The sequence below is a fragment of the Barbus barbus genome (assembly GCF_936440315.1).
Source record: "Barbus barbus genome assembly, chromosome: 16".
Taxonomy (NCBI): Eukaryota; Metazoa; Chordata; class Actinopteri; order Cypriniformes; family Cyprinidae; genus Barbus; species Barbus barbus.
Window position 1 is genome coordinate 8,703,962 of NC_136744.1, and position 19,851 is coordinate 8,723,812.

Below are 19,851 nucleotides of genomic sequence, written 5' to 3' on the forward strand. Positions count from 1 at the left end.
AGGTTGAGCTCTCTTTTTCCATACAAGTTTTCATTCACATACAACTTGACCCAAAAATGAATTCATTTACTCATCCTTGCGTTTCTTCTGCAGAACATAAGATATCTTGAATAATGTTGGAAACCAAAGAGTTTCGGTTCCCTTCGCTTCCAGTGCATGGACAAAAAACACACTGTCTGTGTTCCACAAAAGAAAGTAAGGCATACAGGTTTGGAATAACATGAAGGTGGGGAAAATCCCTTATACCTTTCAATTTTCAAAACGTTTCGGCATTTATTTAGTCATGTTCTTCCAAACCCCCATTTTATTTAAATTATGTCTATGGGTAAAATTGGGTTACGGCTAGAAGGGAGACAGCTGTGGCTACTGGGCATGCGCACATCAATACAGCGTCATTTTTGTCACACTGTACAACAATAATTAATTTTTGCATTATTGCAAGGGGTAGGTTTAGGGTTGGGGTAGGTGTAGATGTTAATAAAACAGAGTCGAATAGGTAGACAATTCAATTTCATAGTTTCCGGTTGGAGCTGTATCCCTTCTAGCTACAACTGTAAAACTGTTTGTACTACAAACCAGTGTGTTCATATTTAGGATAATACGTTAAAATAATACGGTAAGACACCAGTTTGCAAAAACGAGCGGTTTTGTACAGCTAAAAATAACTGGAAACCTCACACATAAAATTTATGAATGGCCGTGCCCACATTTACAGGGAAAAAAATCAAGTAGATAGGAATAGAATCAAATTTAAAAACAAGAAACAAGAAAAATTTCCCTCTAATCTCGTTTTCTCTGATGTTTCTTGAAAGGTCATCAATCTCACTAGTCACATGCTGGATTACTTTAGCTTTTTTTAATGAGTTTGGCAGTAAAAATCAACCTCCAGTGTACAGGTGTATCTCAAAAAAATTGAATATTGTAAAAAAAGTCTTTTTTTTTATTGTAACATTTCAAAAAGTGAAACGTTCATATTTTCTAGATTCATTACATGTAAAACATTCCAAAAGTTTTTTTATTTTGATGATTAGAGCTTACAGCTCATATGAAAGTCAAAAATCAGTATCTCAAAATATTGGAATATTTCCTAAGATCAATTAAAAAAAAAAGGATTTGCCAAACAGAAAAGTTCAAGTTCTTTAAAGCATGTTCATTTCTGCACAAATTCCAGCATCAGTGAGGAATGGCATGGAAGCGATCAGCCTGTGTCTCTGCTGAGGCACTATTGAGCCTTCAGCTCGTCTGGATTGTTGGATCAACTGTTTCTCATCTTTCTCTTGAAAATATCCCATAGGTTCCATATGGGATTCAGGTCAGGCATGTTGGCTGGCCAATCAAGCACAGTAATATCATGGTCAGCAAACCACTTAGAAGTGGTTTTGGCACTTTGGGCAGGAGCTAAAGTCCTGCTGGAAAAGGAAATCAGCTTCTCCATAAAGCTTGTCAGCAGATGGAAGCATAAAGTCTCCTGGTAGACGGCTACATTGACTTTGGACTTGATAAAACACAATGGACCAACACCAGCAGACGTCACAGCACCCCAAATCATCACTGACTGGAAACTTCACACTGGACTTCAAGCAGCTTGGATTCTGTGTCTCTCCAGTCTTCCTCCAGACCTTGATTTCCAAATGAAATGCAAAATTTACTTTTATCTGAAAAGAGGATTTTGGACCACTAAGCAACAGTCCAGTTCTTTTTCTCCGTAGCCCAGGTAAGATGCTTCTGACTTTGTTTCTGTTTCAGAAGTGGCTTTGTAGCCCTTTTCCTGACTCCAGCTTCAGTCCACTCCTTGTGAAGCTCAAGTGTTTGAATCAGCTTTGCTTGACAGTATTCTCAAGCTTGCAGTCATCCCTGTTGCTTGTGCACCTTTTCCTATCCAATTTCTTCCTTCCAGTCAACTTTGCATTTAATATGCTTTGATACAGCACTCTGTAAACAGCCACACCTTTCAGTAATGACCCTCTGTGACTTATTCTCTTTGTGGAGGGTGTCAATGATTGTCTTCTGGATCATTGCCAAGTCAGCAGTCTTCTCCATTATTGTGGTTTCAAAGAACAAGAGATACCCTGAATTTATACTGTAGGGATGGTCATTAATTGAAACTCAAATGTAAATATTCTAATATTTTGAGATACTGATTTTTGACTTTCATGAGCTGTAAGATCTAATCATCAAAACTAAAACAAAAAACTTTTGAAATGTCTTACTTTACATGTAATGAATCTAGAATATATGAAAGTTTCACTTTTTGAAATGTTACAATAAAAAAATGAACTTTTTCACGATATTTTAATTTGTTGAGATGCACCTGTAGATCAAAGGGATACTCTGCACAAAAATAGAAATGGTCATCTTTTACTCACCCTCATGTCATTCCAAACCTGACTTTGCAGGTAACCAAACGGTTTTTGAATTTTGAAAATTTACCATTGGTTTCCACTGTATGGACCAAAAAAAAAAAAACATTTCTTCAGGTCTGGAAGGACATGAGGGTGAATGAATAGCAGAATTGAAATTTTTGGCCGAACTTCATTCTCCTCTTTGGGTCTTAGCCTCCTAAATTATTCTAATTAAATAAAGCAATAAAACATAATTGATATGTAAGAGAAAACAATGACAACAGGATTAGGATATTTTACTATATATTTATTACATTGTAAAAAGTACATTAACTTTTATTCATATATATACAGATTATTTTCATTGAATTACCTGTTGACTACAGAATTAGTTCCTGATGTATGTAAGAATGCAGTACAACAAGTGCACATACAAAGAAAAGAAAAGTCCATCTGTCCACAGCCACCTCTTAGGTTTGTGATGGTGTGATCACTGATCTGCTGCCACTGCAATGACAATCTACATTAATTTACAGCATCATTCCTCAATGAATCTACAGTCTCGGTACTGATCCAAACATAGCATAAGTCACAGGTCAAACGCTGATCGCTAAATGCACTTGAGCTGCTCGTGGGTGGTCTTGGCTGAGGGAAGGAGGTGCAGGACTGAGAGCCATTATACTTTTATATTAGTGAATTTTATAGCTCTCTTCTGAGATCTACTTCTCATGAATTCATACCAAACTAAAAGTGGTCTGTAAACTTCCAGAGCTGAGATCACCACAATAAAGGGATACACAGTTGTTAGAAAGAAACATATTTGGAAGAAATTATGTATTTTACAGGAGAAATTCTTGAAGGGGAAAGCTACAAAGAGCAAAGTGCCTCAGCGATACAGCATAAACACGAGCAACAAAGCCACCTCTCTTTAAGACAACTTGCGAATAAAAATGCCCATCAAAATAAAATAAAGCCTGACATACAGAGTTCAGCTGGTTCGTTTAGCTGAAAACATCAGCAAGGTGTCTGGAATGTTGTAGAGATGCATGATAATTGCGTGGTGTCATCAAAACAAGCCATATTTTATTGTTTTTAACCAAAAGAACTGGACTTAAAGGGACAGTTCACCCAAAAATGAACATTCGGTCATCATTTACTCACCCTCATGATGTTCCAAACCTGAAAGACTTTCCTTCTTCTGTGGAACATCAAAGATGTTTAAAGAAATGTTTTGGTCCATACGATAGTCAACTGGTGACGATGTTGTTTGGTTTCCAACTTTCTACAGAAGAAAGACATTCATACAGATTTGAAACGACATGAGGGGGAGTAAATGATGACAGAATTTACATTTTTGGGTGAACTATGCTTTTAATTTTCTCACTAATGAACTCACTACATCTCTGACTGTTTTCTCTGGAGCAATTTACGGAAAAACTATAGAATTAAAGTGTAAAAGCCACAATACGAAACTATTTGAATTGTCAAAATAAATTAGGTTTTCTTCATCATACTGTACAGTTTTATTTAGCAGGAGCGGTTATAAAAGCTTCAACGCTAATGTAGTTTTTTTTTCCGGTTTCATTAGCTGGACCCAGTGTGCGGTACCCTCTACCCATCAGCCATTTTCTGAGATCACTGCCTGAGTACTGATACATTAAAATCTGCTCTGACAGGTGCAGTTAACCTAACCGACTGAAATCCAGTCCCATCTATAATGATCTGTCCTCCAGGGTGGCACCTTCCTGTTTTGAATAAATATCATCTATGTAACATCTCTAACTGAAGGACATTCAAATCCGAGCGGTTTGGGAGTTGCTTTGATGTTTGAAAAGAGGAGAGGAAACCATGCATGTCAATGTCCTCTCACGCGCTCTTGTTCCAGGTCCTGCTGTTACATAATTTAATAGTGTGGGCTACAGCGAGTGCACACGTGCAGGAGAACAGTCAAATCAGATGCTTCTTCAGATGCTGCGGCACTCTTTAGGCTGATGTTTCAGGGGCGGGTCAGTCGGTGGTGGGCCGAGGCAGCAGGGGCACAGGTGAGGTAGCCTCTATGAGAGCTGGGTTCAGAATGATTGGCAGGGACATCGGCGGGATGCCCACTTGCAGCGGAGAGGCGAGGGGTTGCAGGATGAGCGGAGACTTGCCCAGAGGACGCGGCTGGGACTCAGGAGGACTCATCTTTGCTGGAGTGGGCATCGGAGGTGTTGAGGGAGGAACTGGAGATGATCTGTCTGATCCTGCACAGAGGAAAGAAAGCAGAAAAGTTCACAAATTTTGACACTCTTCATTAAGAATTTTTTTTTTATATATACAATAGAAACTAGAAATTATGAATTGGTGTGACAGTTAAAACTATTGTAAATAAATGCTGTTCTTTATAATTTTCTATCCATTAAAGCAGGGGTGTCAAACTCAGTTCCTAGAGGGCCGCAGCCCTACAGAGTTTAGTTCCAACCCTGCTCCAACACACAAACCATGTCGTTTTCAAATAAGCCTGAAGGAATTGATTAGCTAGATCAGGTGTGTTTAATAGAGTGGGGGAACTATGACGTCACTCTGTAGGCGGATCGGCTGTTGGCATGAAACTGGTTCCCTCGACAAAAACCCAATAGGATTTTCCCATAGGCTTTTGGATAATCGCAAAAAATAAGCTCTGTGTTCAATCATAGTTCATGAAACTTACACGTTTTGACCGATAATAAAAAAAATAATGCAAATTTGATGAATTTTGAAGCCTAAATACAAGCGCCAGAACTAAAAAGCTAACATTAGGCTATAAACAAACTACAGCACCACGGTCGCTCTCCTTCAACGTCACCACCACCATGTTTCCGACCACTTTTAAACTTATTTTTAGAAACATTTTCCATGATAATTATTACTCTGGATGAATTTTAATCCAAAAGAGCACGAGACTGTAAAAGCGGATTAGAATGAGTTCCTGTTGGGCGTGATGACGTTGAATGTCTCCGACAGCGCCTGTAGTCCCATTTAGCAACTTGTTAGCAACCGTCTTTTTAAAGAAACGTAACAGCTTTAAAAAATCACGAGTGGGGTGTAACTGGTGTGTTTTATGTCGTAGAATAAAACGTGAAAGTATCTTGAGCCTGTGTAAACCACAGACCTTATTTAAGGGATTTAACCAAAATCCCATTCAAAAAACCCCTTGACTCTGGGATGATGGAACCGGAAGTGCTAAAATGCTAACTCGCTTCCGGGTTTTCGCCTACAAAGTGACATCATAGTTCCACCACTCTATTAGGGTTGCATCTAAACTCTGCAGGGCTCCGGCCCTCCAGGAACTGAGTTTGACACCCCTGCATTAAAGGGGCTGTTTGCACCTGGTAACTTCATGCGTTTTTTCTGATCGGATAGCTATCCGATCGTGAAATGCCCTCCGAAACGCATTCAAGACAGATATAAATCCGATCGCTCAAACCACTTCAGGAGGTGGTCTGGGTCGCATTCCAGATGAAACTGGACAAGTGTAAATGCATCTGGTTGTTGAAACCACATATCCTAATTTTACTCCTCCAAAATATTAAAATAATAAACTTGTGAGAGCGTTTTATAGGCTAGCTGAGTATCTCTTCAGCGAGCCGACGTGCAAACTGCCGCGAATGAAACAAAGTAATGCTGCATTCACGTGCTATCGGAATTATCATAAATACTAGCTTCCTAGTCGGAAATTGGACATGAACGGCCTCATATGGCCAATTTCAGACTAGGAAGCTAGTATTTACGATAATTCCCATAGCACGTGAATGCATTAGTCGCAGACACTCATCAACACACAATCATCTTCATTAAAAGTAGTGAGACTAACCTATCATTTCAGTGCTGATGCCGCGAGCTCTCCTATTGCGGTCTCTGATATTGAAATTAGCTGATAATGAATAAAATGCAGCGCATATCTATTTCGTTGGCGTGAACTCCGTTAAATTTGCATATAGCGCGGGAATTGAAAAACGGATTTATATCCATTTTGAGAAGACATTTATGTGGCCAAGTGTAAATGCATGAAGTGACCAAGTGTAAACAGGCCCAAAGAGTCATAAATGTATCCATTTCCACATACCAAACAGCCAATTATTTTAAATAATTACTTCTTTTTTTTTTTTTTTTTAAAGAAGTCTTATGCTCACCAAGGCTGCATATATTTGCTCAAATATAGTAAAAAAATATATATTATACAGTAAAAAAAGTAATATTGTAAAATATTGCAATTCGAAATTACTGTTTTGTTTTGGAATATATTGTAAAATGTAATGTATTCCTGTGATGCAAAGCTGAATTTTCAGCATCATTACTTCAGTCTTCAGTCACATGATCCTTCAGAAATTATTCTAATATGCTGATTTGCTGCTCAAGAAACATTTATTATCAATGTTAAATAAAACTGAATTTTGTGCATTCAAAAAAATAAAAAAATGTATATAAAAATTACGCAATAAAAAAAATTATATTAATAAAAAAAACTTGATAAATGTTAATAATAACAACCACCATTATTGATACATGAATACTACTAATAATTGAGCACCCAATCATCATATCAGAATGATTTCTGAAGGATCATGTGACACTGAAGACTGGAGTAATGATGCTGAAAATTCAGCTTTAATTACAGGAATAAATTACATTTTTAAATTTATTATGATAGAAAACATTTAAAATGAACAATTTCAGAATATTACTGTTTATAGTGTATTTTTTATTAAATAAATGTAGCTTTAGTGAAAAGTAAAGTAAACATTTTGTGAAAACTATACCCATAGTAACATTATACCACCCAGTCCAATTCATTATGTTAAATGTGTCTAAATGATGCTTACGATCACCGTTGGCACTAGGTGTGTGCGTATCCTGAGGTGACGCAGGTCTGCTGGGGATGTTTGGCTCTACGAAGGCAGCTGGCACTGATGAGGGGGCTGGCACAGGGGGAGAGGCTGCAGGCGGTGAGATAGGCTCCACAGGAACATTACACACAGGTTCTGTACAAAAAAAAAAAAAATAAGATTTCAGCTAACCAAATCCAAACCTGTGTTGTACATGGTTGAACTCAAATACTAAATGTGAGTATTGTGTTTGAGTGCCCAGTACCTGGAATGACAGCCTGTTTGAAGAGCTCCTCCTTCAGACGGGGCAGGAAACAGTCAATTCTCTCCCAGGTGATTTCCCACAAATCTGAGTAGCCTGTACGAGAGTCTGCGCTGTGAAAGATCCCTGCTGTGTCCATCACCAGCAGCATGTTCTTCAGAGACTCAGGGATGGCCTCCAGCTGTGCACCAAAGTCACACACACACAGATTTAAGAACTTTTTTGCTGTAAATCTATGAACATCTTATCTAGGAGTAATTGATATCAAAATAACAGAATCTGCCCTATTGTCCAAATCAATACTACACCTTTGTGTGAAGAATACACTGAAATCTTAGTCATTGTTAATATAATACAGGTTTGAGATGACGTGAAGGTAAAATGAAGAGAACATGTTGGGGTGTATAATTTCCTTTAAGTCAATACAGGTGATTCTCGCTATCCGAGAGCATCTTACCAGAAGGTCGCTGGAGCCAGCGTGCATGTACTTGTCCATGAAGTCTAAAATGGTGAGCCAGAGGGCGGCAAATGTGGGAAGAGAGAGCAGAGGAGAGAGATGCTGCAGGAACACCTGAGGAGACAAAGACACTTACAGTCACTCTTTAAATAAGGTTGAAGTTATAAGGATTAATGAGCAAAGAAGTCCAAGGCCAGACCTTAGAAAGCAGTGTGCAGGCCCTCATCCTGGTCTCCTCCATGCCTCCCACATCAGCTGGACTGATGTTGTCTAGGAGTTTTGTTAGCAGAGGAAACAGGACCTGAAAAAATATAGAAATCACCATAATTTCTTAGTTTTACATATTACAGTTTTGTAAAAATTAAAATGCATGTTAAACTAACACTATATAGCCAAACAGAACTAGTTTACCTTGTTGAAGCAGGACTCCCACTCCACTGCATCTAAAGTTTGTAGATCATGTACAAGAAGTGCCCTTTGTAGGTAGGTGAGAGCTTGCATGCGGACTTGCCTCCGTGCATCACAGCACAACCAAGCCATACCTACAAGGCCAAAAACGACAAGTTATAGAGCATCTCTGAACATACACCTCCTTTAAAAGGGATAGTTCACCCAATCTATCATTTACTTTCTTACCTGTAAGACTTTCGTTCATCTTCAGAACACAAATGAAGATAATTCTAATGAAATCCGATGTCTGTCCTTTCATTGACAGTCTACGCAACTACCACTTTGACACTTCATGTTCATAAAGAGATCATAAAACGAATCTATATGAATTCAGACAATCACTTTATATAATGAACAGAATTTAGGCTTTTTTATTTATTTATTTTTGGCATTATTGCCTTTAATTGACTGGACAGTAGTGAGATGGGAAGCGAAGTGGGAGAGAGAGGGGGGATATAAACTATAATCAATGCACAGTGATTGGGTCTCTTCAGTTTCAATTCATATAGGTGAGTTTAACAATCTCTATTATTTTTTTTTGAAGCATCAAAGCGGCAGTTACGTAACTGTCAATGGAGGGACAAATATTTAAGATTTCATTAAATGAATGAAAGTCTTACGGGTTTGGAACGACATGATGGTATGACAATTTTCATTTGTGGGTGAACTATCTCTTTAATGCATTCAGAATAACATCAGATATAAGAAATGAAATGATCACTTATTTTACAACAAAATCTTTTTTGTTATTCTAAGCGTTTGTAATTGACACTGAAGCTTGCTAATATGTTTTTTGGCTAGTCTCTGACCTTGAAGGAGAGGACACCAGCAGCTGGACCATAGTGTTTGAGAGTCGGCCTCGATCTTTCTGCCAGTATCCTCGAGATGGCGCTGTTCCTCTGCCCACGAGCTGTAGATGCCAGCTGCTCGCGTGTGCAGTGTATGCATCAGGTCTAACAACTATATGGGCAAACAGGCTGTTTTAATAATCACTGAACACTCAGGGGCATATCTGGTGTATTAAATGAATATTTGCTTTTCTAACAGACTCACATTCATCTTATTAATAGGGACAATAGAAATGAGTTATACAACCACTACTGAGACATAACAGGTAAACAGGTGGAAAGAACATGACAAAAGACAAAAAATCATGCTATACATTTGATACTATGTTCAGACATCACGATATTGTTTTTATGTGCACTATTCAGGTTATGAATATGGGGAAAGCATGCTTCCCCGTGCAAACATCACAAAGACATGTCGGGTCATATTGCAACAGAAAATGATAACTAAATAAGGCTATATTTAAATAATTAACTTTTTTTGTAATATACCTTTTTAAATTACAATTAAGAGCATATTTGTATCAATATTTAATGACAATTTAAAAACCTGAGTCATATTTTTAACAGCAATACAAAATACTACTATGATAATTGGATTTTCCTAATGTACTTTACGTATTGAAATAATATTTTTTCTGCATTACTGTAATAAAAATGAGATTTTGTAAGCAAGAAACTAAGAATTAGGAGGTGTGAAAAGTAGTCATGAATAAAAAAAATCTCAAAAATAGGCTTGATTTTCTTTAAGCAAAATAAGGCAATATGTATAATAAATTAAATTCCATAATAATATAATTGTATATATAAAAAATTGTTGTTGTTATATGCATGTGTTAATTTAATTTAATTTCTTTATTTTCTTAAATATGTGGGTAGATAGTATTTATAGAGTTGTAACTTTTTAGTTTTAGTTACTTTTTCTTATTTGTAAGTCGCTTTGGACAAAAGCGTCTGCTAAATGACAAAAGTAAAGTAAAGTAAGTAAGTATAAAAAATTATTAAATGAAAACATTTAAAGATTAAAAAAATGAATACAAAGTTAGCCTTAAAGGGAAAAAGTACAGATAATCTTAATGACAATGCAATAGCAGTTGTATCATAATTTGTTTTGTATCATATTATTGCTTACTTTAAATCAATGTGTACTTAATTTTGAAATTGTTAATTAACTTAATTTTTTTCATTCATTTTGTTATTTAATAATTCACATTTAACTTATTAAATAAAGCTCTGCTCGAGAGCATTTTGGCTTTTTGCTGTGGTATCAAAACTTGTTTAAGAAATGTGAAATTGTACTGGTATTAGTTTTGACAAGTAATATTTTAAAAGTTCTAAATTGAAACAAACTTCAAAGCACAGCATGAACATTTATTTTTCTACTATAGTCTAGAGTTTCAAATGTGAAATGATCACATGGCTCTCCCCCACCGAGCAGATCGGCAAACATGACGATGGACAGATTTAGGAATTAGGGTAAGGGCTGTTATACTTACGTCCAGACTAACCTGAAAAGACACCGTGTGGTAACTGGCCGGCACGCCCTCATCTTCCTCATCGTCGCTATGGGAACGGGCGGGCCGCTGACTGGACGCTTTGGTTCTCCGCGATGTGCCTTCCTTCTCGCGTGGCTTCTTTCGGAGCCGGCTGGATTTGGAGTCATATTTGTGGCTCTTTTTCTTCTCGTGGGCGCGGTACCCTGCGAAGGGTGTGAAAACAATCAACAGAGTGACTAACAAGGGAAATCAAATTAAGAGCTTTCAAAAGCACGCTGCCCCATTCTCACAATTGTCAAGCACGGTAAAAGCCTGCACCGCTTGATGAGAATGAATCACAGGTGCTGATTTTTTTTTTTTTTTGCGACCTTTTCTCCATGTGACTGCCCATCTTCACACCCTTTCATTTGCTGGTTAGAAGAACCTGTCTCTGACAAATCTTGGTCAATTTTGGGATTGCAATCAAAAATATTGTGTTCGGTTTCAGTGAAAGAAGAACAGAGCAGATATCTACCATATCATTATCGCAGTGCTGCATCCATTAGATGCTCAAAACTCAAAACTTTGATCTGCCGCCCTCAAAGTGAGCATGTAAGCCCCTGATGACAGCAGGTATCTCCCCAAGTAAACAGAGGCCTCCAGCTCATGAAAAGCCCATGCCGATTGGCAGAGCAGAGCTACAAAGTGCTGAATGAGTCTTGACTAAGCCTACTGTAGATCGCAGACCACCCCGGATAGAAGAACTGAGAGACAGAGTGAAGGATAAATGGAGAGGGCACACAAGACAGTTGAATTGCCCCCAAGTTAAATGACTCACCAGTGGAGCACAGCTCAAGATACAGCACTAAAGAGTTTACAGGCACTGACACATCCAATTACAAAGCCACGGAAGTGAGGCAGACACTCTAATCCCCCAAGGAGTCAAACTTTCCAGATGAAGTTCAAATAAAATGTCCTCCAATGGGTTTGTTTGGAATGAAAATTTCAGTGTTTGAAATGTAACCTGTGCTATGGCAACACTCAATATTTTGTTAATGTGGCAGCATGTAAACTGGAGCAATGGCTGTGTCATGAGGTTATGTAAAGATGATAATTCATATTCATTAGATAATTCCTTTGTTTCACACAAGATGGGCAGGTTTCAGTGTCAATGATCCCACACCATATTCAGCAATGAAAGTAAACCAGAAATATCCATTTCAGATCGCATGCATAAGCAGGGGGCATTTTTATCTTCATAAGGGCATTTGATTTCTAACTGTATTAAATATATTTGTCAATAAATGCAATTAGAAAAATACACTATAGGGCTGTTACCAATCAAATAAAATCAGTATCAACAAAAGCCATCGTTGCACTGCAGAGGTGGCCAATTTTTTTAATTACAATTGCATTAATAATGCTATGAGACAGGGGGGGGTTATATATTATATAAAGCAAAAACCACCAGTTAGTGGCAATAAGTTACTGTCTTAAGTGAGTCTTTGTATCATTAATTCAACCAATTAGTTGAAAAAAGGCTGATTCATTCAGAAATGAAGCAAGTGACTGTTTTAATTAATGAGTCATTGAATCATTAACTGCATTTCAAAATCAGAACTGCAATTGTGCTGATATTTGTGAAAAACAACACTCTTGCTTATGTGATATTGCTTAACTACATCATATGCTTGAAATTTAACAAGCATGAATACGGGGATTTTTTTATCTTGTATCTTGAATTTTAGGGAACTTTTATTCATTTCAGTGGTGTTTTTACTAAAAGCCCCAGTTCATTTCTGACTCTGGTACTTTGTTGTATAAGAAATACATACCTCCATTAAGGCTAGCCTCCACGAACACTCGTATGGCTTTAACACAAAGTTCAAAGTTTTCTGGAGTGACATGGGCGGCATCGCGTACGATGAATGAAAGCGAATCCACACACTTGATGAGGGATTTGGTGTCATGCAGACCCATGTCCTGCCCAAGAGTTAAACTGTACTGGTTAATGAGAGGATGGGCCAGGGGCTTTGAACCTGGAGTCACTACTGCCTTAGATCCATCCAGATCATCTTTACCCACCTGCCCAAAACAGAAAGAAGTTATATGTCTATTCAAGTCAACATGCATAATAATGATAGGACATACACTGCCCTTAGTGAGGGTGGATCTGTCTCTAACAGACTTCCTGTATGGGGTTTTATGTGAACACTTACTACTAGCCAGCCCACGTCCACATCGGTAGCTGAACGAGGTATTCTGGATTTGCCGTGCTCAGTGTAAACCTCAGAGTCAGACGTATATCCCCGGTCAAGACTAACTTCACTATGATGATATGAACTCAGTTCGCTATCTGACTGAGCACCTGGAACAAAGGGATTACACAAGATAAGCCCATCTGGAAAAGGACTTTAGGCCACACTCGACTGTGTCTTGAGGTGCATTAACAGATAAAATGGTTAGCAATGACCGAATCACCTGTGTCATTGTCTGGGTTGGTGTTGGCAACCTGCAGGGCAGCCGGCGGTTTGACCCCAGCCCCAATGCACTCCAAAAGTGAAAAGAGCGTGTACCAGTCATCAGTGCAGTGGATGTTGGCAGCATTGGTTTTAAGCAGCTCATGCAAGCCATAGGCCACCTCTCGACAGACTCTGGACAGGACGTGAGGCTTCATCATCAACAGTAAGCGAAGAGAGAGGAGAACCTGTGCAGAGAGAGGGAAGAAACCACTTAGCTGCCCATTTGGCCCGCTTCCCACATTAGAGCTTGTACTGTATGTGTTGAGTTTGTGTACCTGTGAGCCTATGTCCTCTCTGCGCAATAAGCGTATAGAGAGTCTGAGCAATCCCACCACTGCTCTCTCCACCAGGAAGCAGCTCTCACTGGCATGGACGCATAACTGGTACAGATGATCCCGTACCGTTTGCCAAACACATGATACTCTGTCCCTGCAAACACAGTCATCTCTCTATTAAAATCTACAAGCTGCTGTGTCTTCGTCTGACTCCATGGACTAGTAATTCTCAATGACGTAACGCAATGTGTTAATGAGTGCAGTACCTGTTTTCAAGAATAATACGTAGCAGCATCTCCAGACAAAAAGCAGCATCTTCTTCATCATATGTTTCCTCATCAGGGGTCACCGAGATGAGAGCCTAAAAAACAGAATATTACATAAACAAACCTTTAAGTAATACTGTAATTAATACACGAAAGAAAAAAAAATGGTTTTGCTCTTGTATACACCCAGCCTTTCTAAGTGGACCTCACCTTCATGAGTTCCTGTAAAGACTCCAATTGCAGAAACTTGCTTTCGGTAATCAGCTTTTCTGGGTCACAGTGCTGACGTGAAGAAAGAAGAAATGTGAGAAAATACTTTTATTCACGTAGGCCAGCATATTTTTCAGATGGAGTAATGATTCAGACCGACTTTTATTTAACCGCAATACCTTTTATAAGTGAATGTGTTCTGTACCTTTATGCAGAGCAGGGCAGTTTGTTTGGCCTCCTGGTTCTCAGTGGAGGGGCCTCTGAGCCCAGACTGTTCACTCAATGTTAACCAGCTTACAAAACTCAATACAGCTGACTCACCCCTGACAGAAGCACAGCAGTAGAAAAGAATAGATTAACTTAACTAAGTCATCCAGGACCTTCAGGCACCTCAAAAAAAGAGCTGTTTTAGGCCCCATTTACACTAAACTTTTGCTACGGATATGCCTATCGTTTACACTACTCCTGCGTTTTCGAGGTTCAAAACGGAGACTTCTGAAAACACTGCAGACCCCGTTTTAGTTTGAAAACTCCGGGTTGCGTTTCAGTGTAAACGGACCAAAACGGAGACTTTTGAAAACGATGGCGTGGCTGCCCACATTCGCACTGCGTATCCTTGATGACCGCGTAAACAATAACATCATGCTCATTGTTGTACTCATAGATATGTATAGGTAGATTCCCCATTCGCACCAAGCACGTAGACGCATCCGCCATCTAAATAATAGGAAATCTACCTATACATATAACTATGGTTGTACCTGCATGAATGGTCACGTGACATGCTTTTTCGGTTGTGTAGTGTAAACGGAGATCGTTTATGAAACGCAGAGGAAACGAGGATCGTTTTCATTCTAAAACGCAGTTTTAAAACTGGTGTAAACGGGGCTTGAGATTTAGATTCAAAATCAGATTGACCTGAAAATGGCAAATGACTGTGTGGTTTAAACACACATTTCCAAAAGACTGGTCAAGATTTGGGCTTTTTGAGATTTCCAGCAAGATTTAGATATCCTGATGGGGTGGATTACAATTTGACACAAATTATGATATTTTACAGATCACGATCAACATTATTGTTCTTACAAGACTTATAAGACTGATTTTCACTGAAAGTGAAACACGTTCATCGACTACATAGCATACCCAATCTCTGCAGCATCATTGTACATTACGGTTTGGTGAAGAAACACTAATAAAACAGCAACACTGATAATATGCATCTTTACATTAATTTTCAATGTTTTAGTACCTTGTAGAATCAAATAAATGTGCATATAAACAATTTAAAAAATGCCACATTTCACAAAACAAATGTGAGAATGTTAAGTTAAGAAGTGCATATATTACTGCACAAGAATTCACAGGTATAATAACTATGTAATAGCTGTGTATTAACTATTTAATAACTAAAACGATGCATTATATAATAATAACAGATCTTCAGAGCCATAGTGCTTTTAATGTCAATCACTAAAAGCAGCTTGTCTAAAGAACCTGGAAGCATGTGTGTATATAAAAAAAAAAAAGCTTAAGTACTTTCAAAAGATTATCTTCAATATACCTGTTCGATGGTGTCTCTTCACGTTGTAAGGAAATCTTCTCATTAGGGTCCACAAAGTCCTCAACCTTTCAACAAGAATGGCAAATTGTGTCAAATGTGACAGTAGGTGGCACTATTGCCTGATTTAAATAGGACTACTTTCTCCTAAGCATGCAAGTGTTTGTTGGGGATTTAAAGTGATATGTTGGCACTTCCATCTCACCTCAACCATGGACTTGGGTAAGAGCTCAGCCCTAAAAAGCTGCAGCATGGAGTCCATGATGTTCTTCCATCCTTCTCGTAAAATGTCACCATGACGATGGGCCAGGCTGAACACGGTCTTGGCAGCAACTTGAGCCTTCCTGTTACTGCCAAACACAGTGGGCAGGTTCTCTACAGACTAAAGGCACACAAATCCCAATCAGATCTGTTCACTCATGACTTAAAGCTGCTGCAGGAGACTGTATGCATCTGATCAGGATGCTTTAGGTCTTACCTCAGAGCTCAGAGTAGTAAACTTGCAGAGTGAAATGATTAAGTTATCAAAGACATCACTGAAGCCATAATGTGCAGAGATCATGGCACATTTCCTGAAAGAAAGAAAAACGAGTGTGGCATCTTCATCAAAATAGTTTGTAGAAACAAAACTCTGGCAATCATTAAACACAGTTTAGTTTTGATTTAAACGCTCTGTGCAAAGCCAGTCTACCAATCTGCAGGTCTTACCTGAACCCAGCGATGGCTTTCTGAATGATAGTGTCATCTAGGCTCTTGTCAAAAACATAGGAGAGAGCAGCAACGGTGGGTCCCCAGGTCATGGTGAAGAGGTCACGGTCATAACTGCTTTCAGGCACATGCAGGAATATCCCTTCAGACGAGGCTCCTCTGTGCAGCAGAACACTCCACACATAGTTCTCCTTCACCAGCCCCGTCTGCTCGTCAGGCATCACTATCTCATCGTTCCTGCAGGACCACATATGTTTATTTCGGCTTATCACGTTTGAGCCATTGTATACATCAGTATATCCATACACTTAAAGACCAGAGACATGAGGTTTATAACAAAGATAATAAACATCAGAGCTCAACAAGAACTTTTTCAGTTGTTCAGAAGATTTGAACTTGTTCTTATAATAGGATGCATAAAATTGATCAACAATTAAAGTAAAGATTTTTACATCGTTACACTGTTGCTGATCTCGCAAGAAGTATTTTTCTTATATTAGAATGATTTCTGAAGGATCTTGTGACACTGAAGTAAGTAATGTCTTGTGACACCGGAGTAATGTTATATATATATATATACATACATACATACATACATACAGGTCCTTTTCAAAAAATTAGCATATTGTGATAAAGTTCATTATTTTCTGTAATGTACTGATAAACATTAGACTTTCATATATTTTAGATTCATTACAACACAACTGAAGTAGTTCAAGCCTTTTATTGTTTTAATATTGATGATTTTGGCATACAGCTCATGAAAACCCAAAATTCCTATCTCAAAAAATTAGCATATTTCATCCGACCAATAAAAGAAAAGTGTTTTTAATACAAAAAAAGTCAACCTTCAAATAATTATGTTCAGTTATGCACTCAATAATTGGTCGGGAATCCTTTTGCAGAAATGCCTGCTTCAATGCGGCGTGGCATGGAGGCAATCAGCCTGTGGCACTGCTGAGGTGTTATGGAGGCCCAGGATGCTTCGATAGCGGCCTTAAGCTCATCCAGAGTGTTGGGTCTTGCGTCTCTCAACTTTCTCTTCACAATATCCCACAGATTCTCTATGGGGTTCAGGTCAGGAGAGTTGGCAGGCCAATTGAGCACAGTAATACCATGGTCAGTAAACCATTTACCAGTGGTTTTGGCACTGTGAGCAGGTGCCAGGTCGTGCTGAAAAATGAAATCTTCATCTCCATAAAGCTTTTCAGCAGATGGAAGCATGAAGTGCTCCAAAATCTCCTGATAGCTAGCTGCATTGACCCTGCCCTTGATAAAACACAGTGGACCAACACCAGCAGCTGACATGGCACCCCAGACCATCACTGACTGTGGGTACTTGACACTGGACTTCAGGCATTTTGGCATTTCGCTCTCCCCAGTCTTCCTCCAGACTCTGGCACCTTGATTTCCGAATGGCATGCAAAATTTCCAGTGCTGCTTCTCTGTAGCCCAGGTCAGGCGCTTCTGCCGCTGTTTCTGGTTCAAAAGTGGCTTGACCTGGGGAATACGGCACCTGTAGCCCATTTCCTGCACACGCCTGTACACGGTGGCTCTGGATGTTTCTACTCCAGACTCAGTCCACTGCTTCCGCAGGTCCCCCAAGGTCTGGAATCGGTCCTTCTCCACAATCTTCCTCAGGGTCCGGTCACCTCTTCTTGTTGTGCTGCGTTTTCTGCCACACTTTTTCCCTCCCACAGACTTCCCACTGAGGTGCCTTGATACAGCACTCTGGGAACAGCCTATTCGTTCAGAAATTTCTTTCTGTGTCTTACCCTCTTGCTTGAGGGTGTCAATGATGGCCTTCTGGACAGCAGTCAGGTCGGCAGTCTTACCCATGATTGCGGTTTTGAGTAATGAACCAGGCTGGGAGTTTTTAAAAGCCTCAGGAATCTTTTGCAGGTGTTTAGAGTTAATTAGTTGATTCAGATGATTAGGTTAATAGCTCGTTTAGAGAACCTTTTCATGATATGCTAATTTTTTGAGATAGGAATTTTGGGTTTTCATGAGCTGTATGCCAAAATCATCAATATTAAAACAATAAAAGGCTTGAACTACTTCAGTTGTGTTGTAATGAATCTAAAATATATGAAAGTCTAATGTTTATCAGTACATTACAGAAAATAATGAACTTTATCACAATATGCTAATTTTTTGAAAAGGACCTGTATATATATATATATATATATATATATATCTCATTTTAAATGGTAATATTTCATAGAATTATGAAATAATGAAAAAAATCTTACCCTAATTTACACCAAACTTTTGAAAGGTAGTGTAATGCACTCTAAAGGTATGTAGAAGCAAATATTTTTTTTTTTTTTCCACTTGTAATTAGAATTAGCTCATAAACTTTTGCTGCCAAACAATGGCATAAAATTTGATCTGTCCAAGACAGTCTCACAAATCTCTCACTGATCTCTACAAACTAACATACTGTGTGTCAGCCAAACAGATTACTGTACTTTAGTGCCAAATTTATATCAGAATTCGCAACAAAATTCAATACAAAGAAAATAAAATATTAATTTTGTGAGCCATTTGTACATTATCAACAGTCAGGGGTCATCCGTGTTGTTGAGCCCTAACAGTTATATTTCATAAAATCATATTACAAGTGTTCAATAAGTAGGAGATAATGAAAACTATATGTGAGCACTAAAGCAATAACTAACTTGATGGCATTGTAGATGTCTTCCAGCATGTCTTGATCAAAGTCATTTCCTCCATTCACACCTTTGAGATTCTTCTTGAATTGCTAGACAAATAAAACAAAACAACAAACAGGAGGAGGAAACTGATTAAAATGCCTTCATTCCATCCAATTACAGCGACATCCTCCAACTATCACCTTTCAAATCCAATAATTGGTCTCGGTTTATTACTGCTGGTGTCACTTAATAGGTGTTAGTGTTAAGCAGGCACCATGGTCTAAGGCCAAACTCAGCTCAAATAAACACACAGAGGTCCGCTGCTGAGTGATGGCGTTAGGCCACTGTTATACTGCATACTTTCTTAATGGCAGGTAAAGCAAGGGAAACCTGAGCTCCCCCACGAGAGAGGGATGAACAGAAGGAGAAATAAACAGAGGAGTAAACAGAGGGTCTTTCCAGGACTGCATTTTCCATGGCTGGAGAGCCGGAGCAGACGCACACACGCTAGCCGACACAGAGATAAGACAGCTGGACGTGCCGTCTGCCAAAAGCCCAGTCCTGCCTCGTCTCCTGCTGCTCGCCTTTCACTTCGCGCCGCTTATCCCCTCTGTGCTCAGGCTGAATACCTGCTGATTACCATTCCCACTGCTCCCTGTATTCCTTTACAACACCAGTGCTTTTAGCAGGAAGATCTGTGTGATCATCTCTTTAAATGGATCTGGTGCGAATGCATGGAAAACTCAAGGTGTCCCGTGCGTGCAGATGAAACGATGCCACCAGCCACAGCCACGTATCTGAGCATATGTCTCATGAAAACATGTCCACGTCACATTTCACACCAAGAAAAAAAAAAGGATTTATTAATTTAATTTATTTTTTATTTTGCCTGTGTTCTAAGCCTATTTTTAGACCCATGAAGTCGAAAATCAAGCATATTTGCACCCATTCACATTTGCCATTATCATCATTAC

General features: G+C 38.8%; 1 protein-coding gene across 1 annotated transcript in view; it reads right to left on the reverse strand.

Annotated features, from left to right (window-relative positions):
* Nucleotides 1-4,177: 4,177 nt before the first annotated feature.
* Nucleotides 4,178-19,851, reverse strand: part of LOC306882698 (Golgi-specific brefeldin A-resistance guanine nucleotide exchange factor 1-like) — an 86,762-nt gene continuing 71,088 nt past the window's right edge. Inside the window, 21 exon segments of the mRNA XM_079437529.1 lie at nt 4,178-4,366; nt 4,368-4,585; nt 7,184-7,342; nt 7,452-7,629; nt 7,906-8,019; nt 8,105-8,206; nt 8,317-8,447; nt 9,165-9,315; nt 10,700-10,902; nt 12,514-12,763; nt 12,898-13,046; nt 13,160-13,385; nt 13,476-13,629; nt 13,742-13,836; nt 13,952-14,023; nt 14,157-14,274; nt 15,516-15,580; nt 15,718-15,894; nt 15,991-16,084; nt 16,221-16,457; nt 18,902-18,984. Coding sequence (XP_079293655.1) covers nt 4,307-4,366; nt 4,368-4,585; nt 7,184-7,342; nt 7,452-7,629; nt 7,906-8,019; nt 8,105-8,206; nt 8,317-8,447; nt 9,165-9,315; nt 10,700-10,902; nt 12,514-12,763; nt 12,898-13,046; nt 13,160-13,385; nt 13,476-13,629; nt 13,742-13,836; nt 13,952-14,023; nt 14,157-14,274; nt 15,516-15,580; nt 15,718-15,894; nt 15,991-16,084; nt 16,221-16,457; nt 18,902-18,984 — 3,036 coding nt within the window. The 3' untranslated portion in view covers nt 4,178-4,306.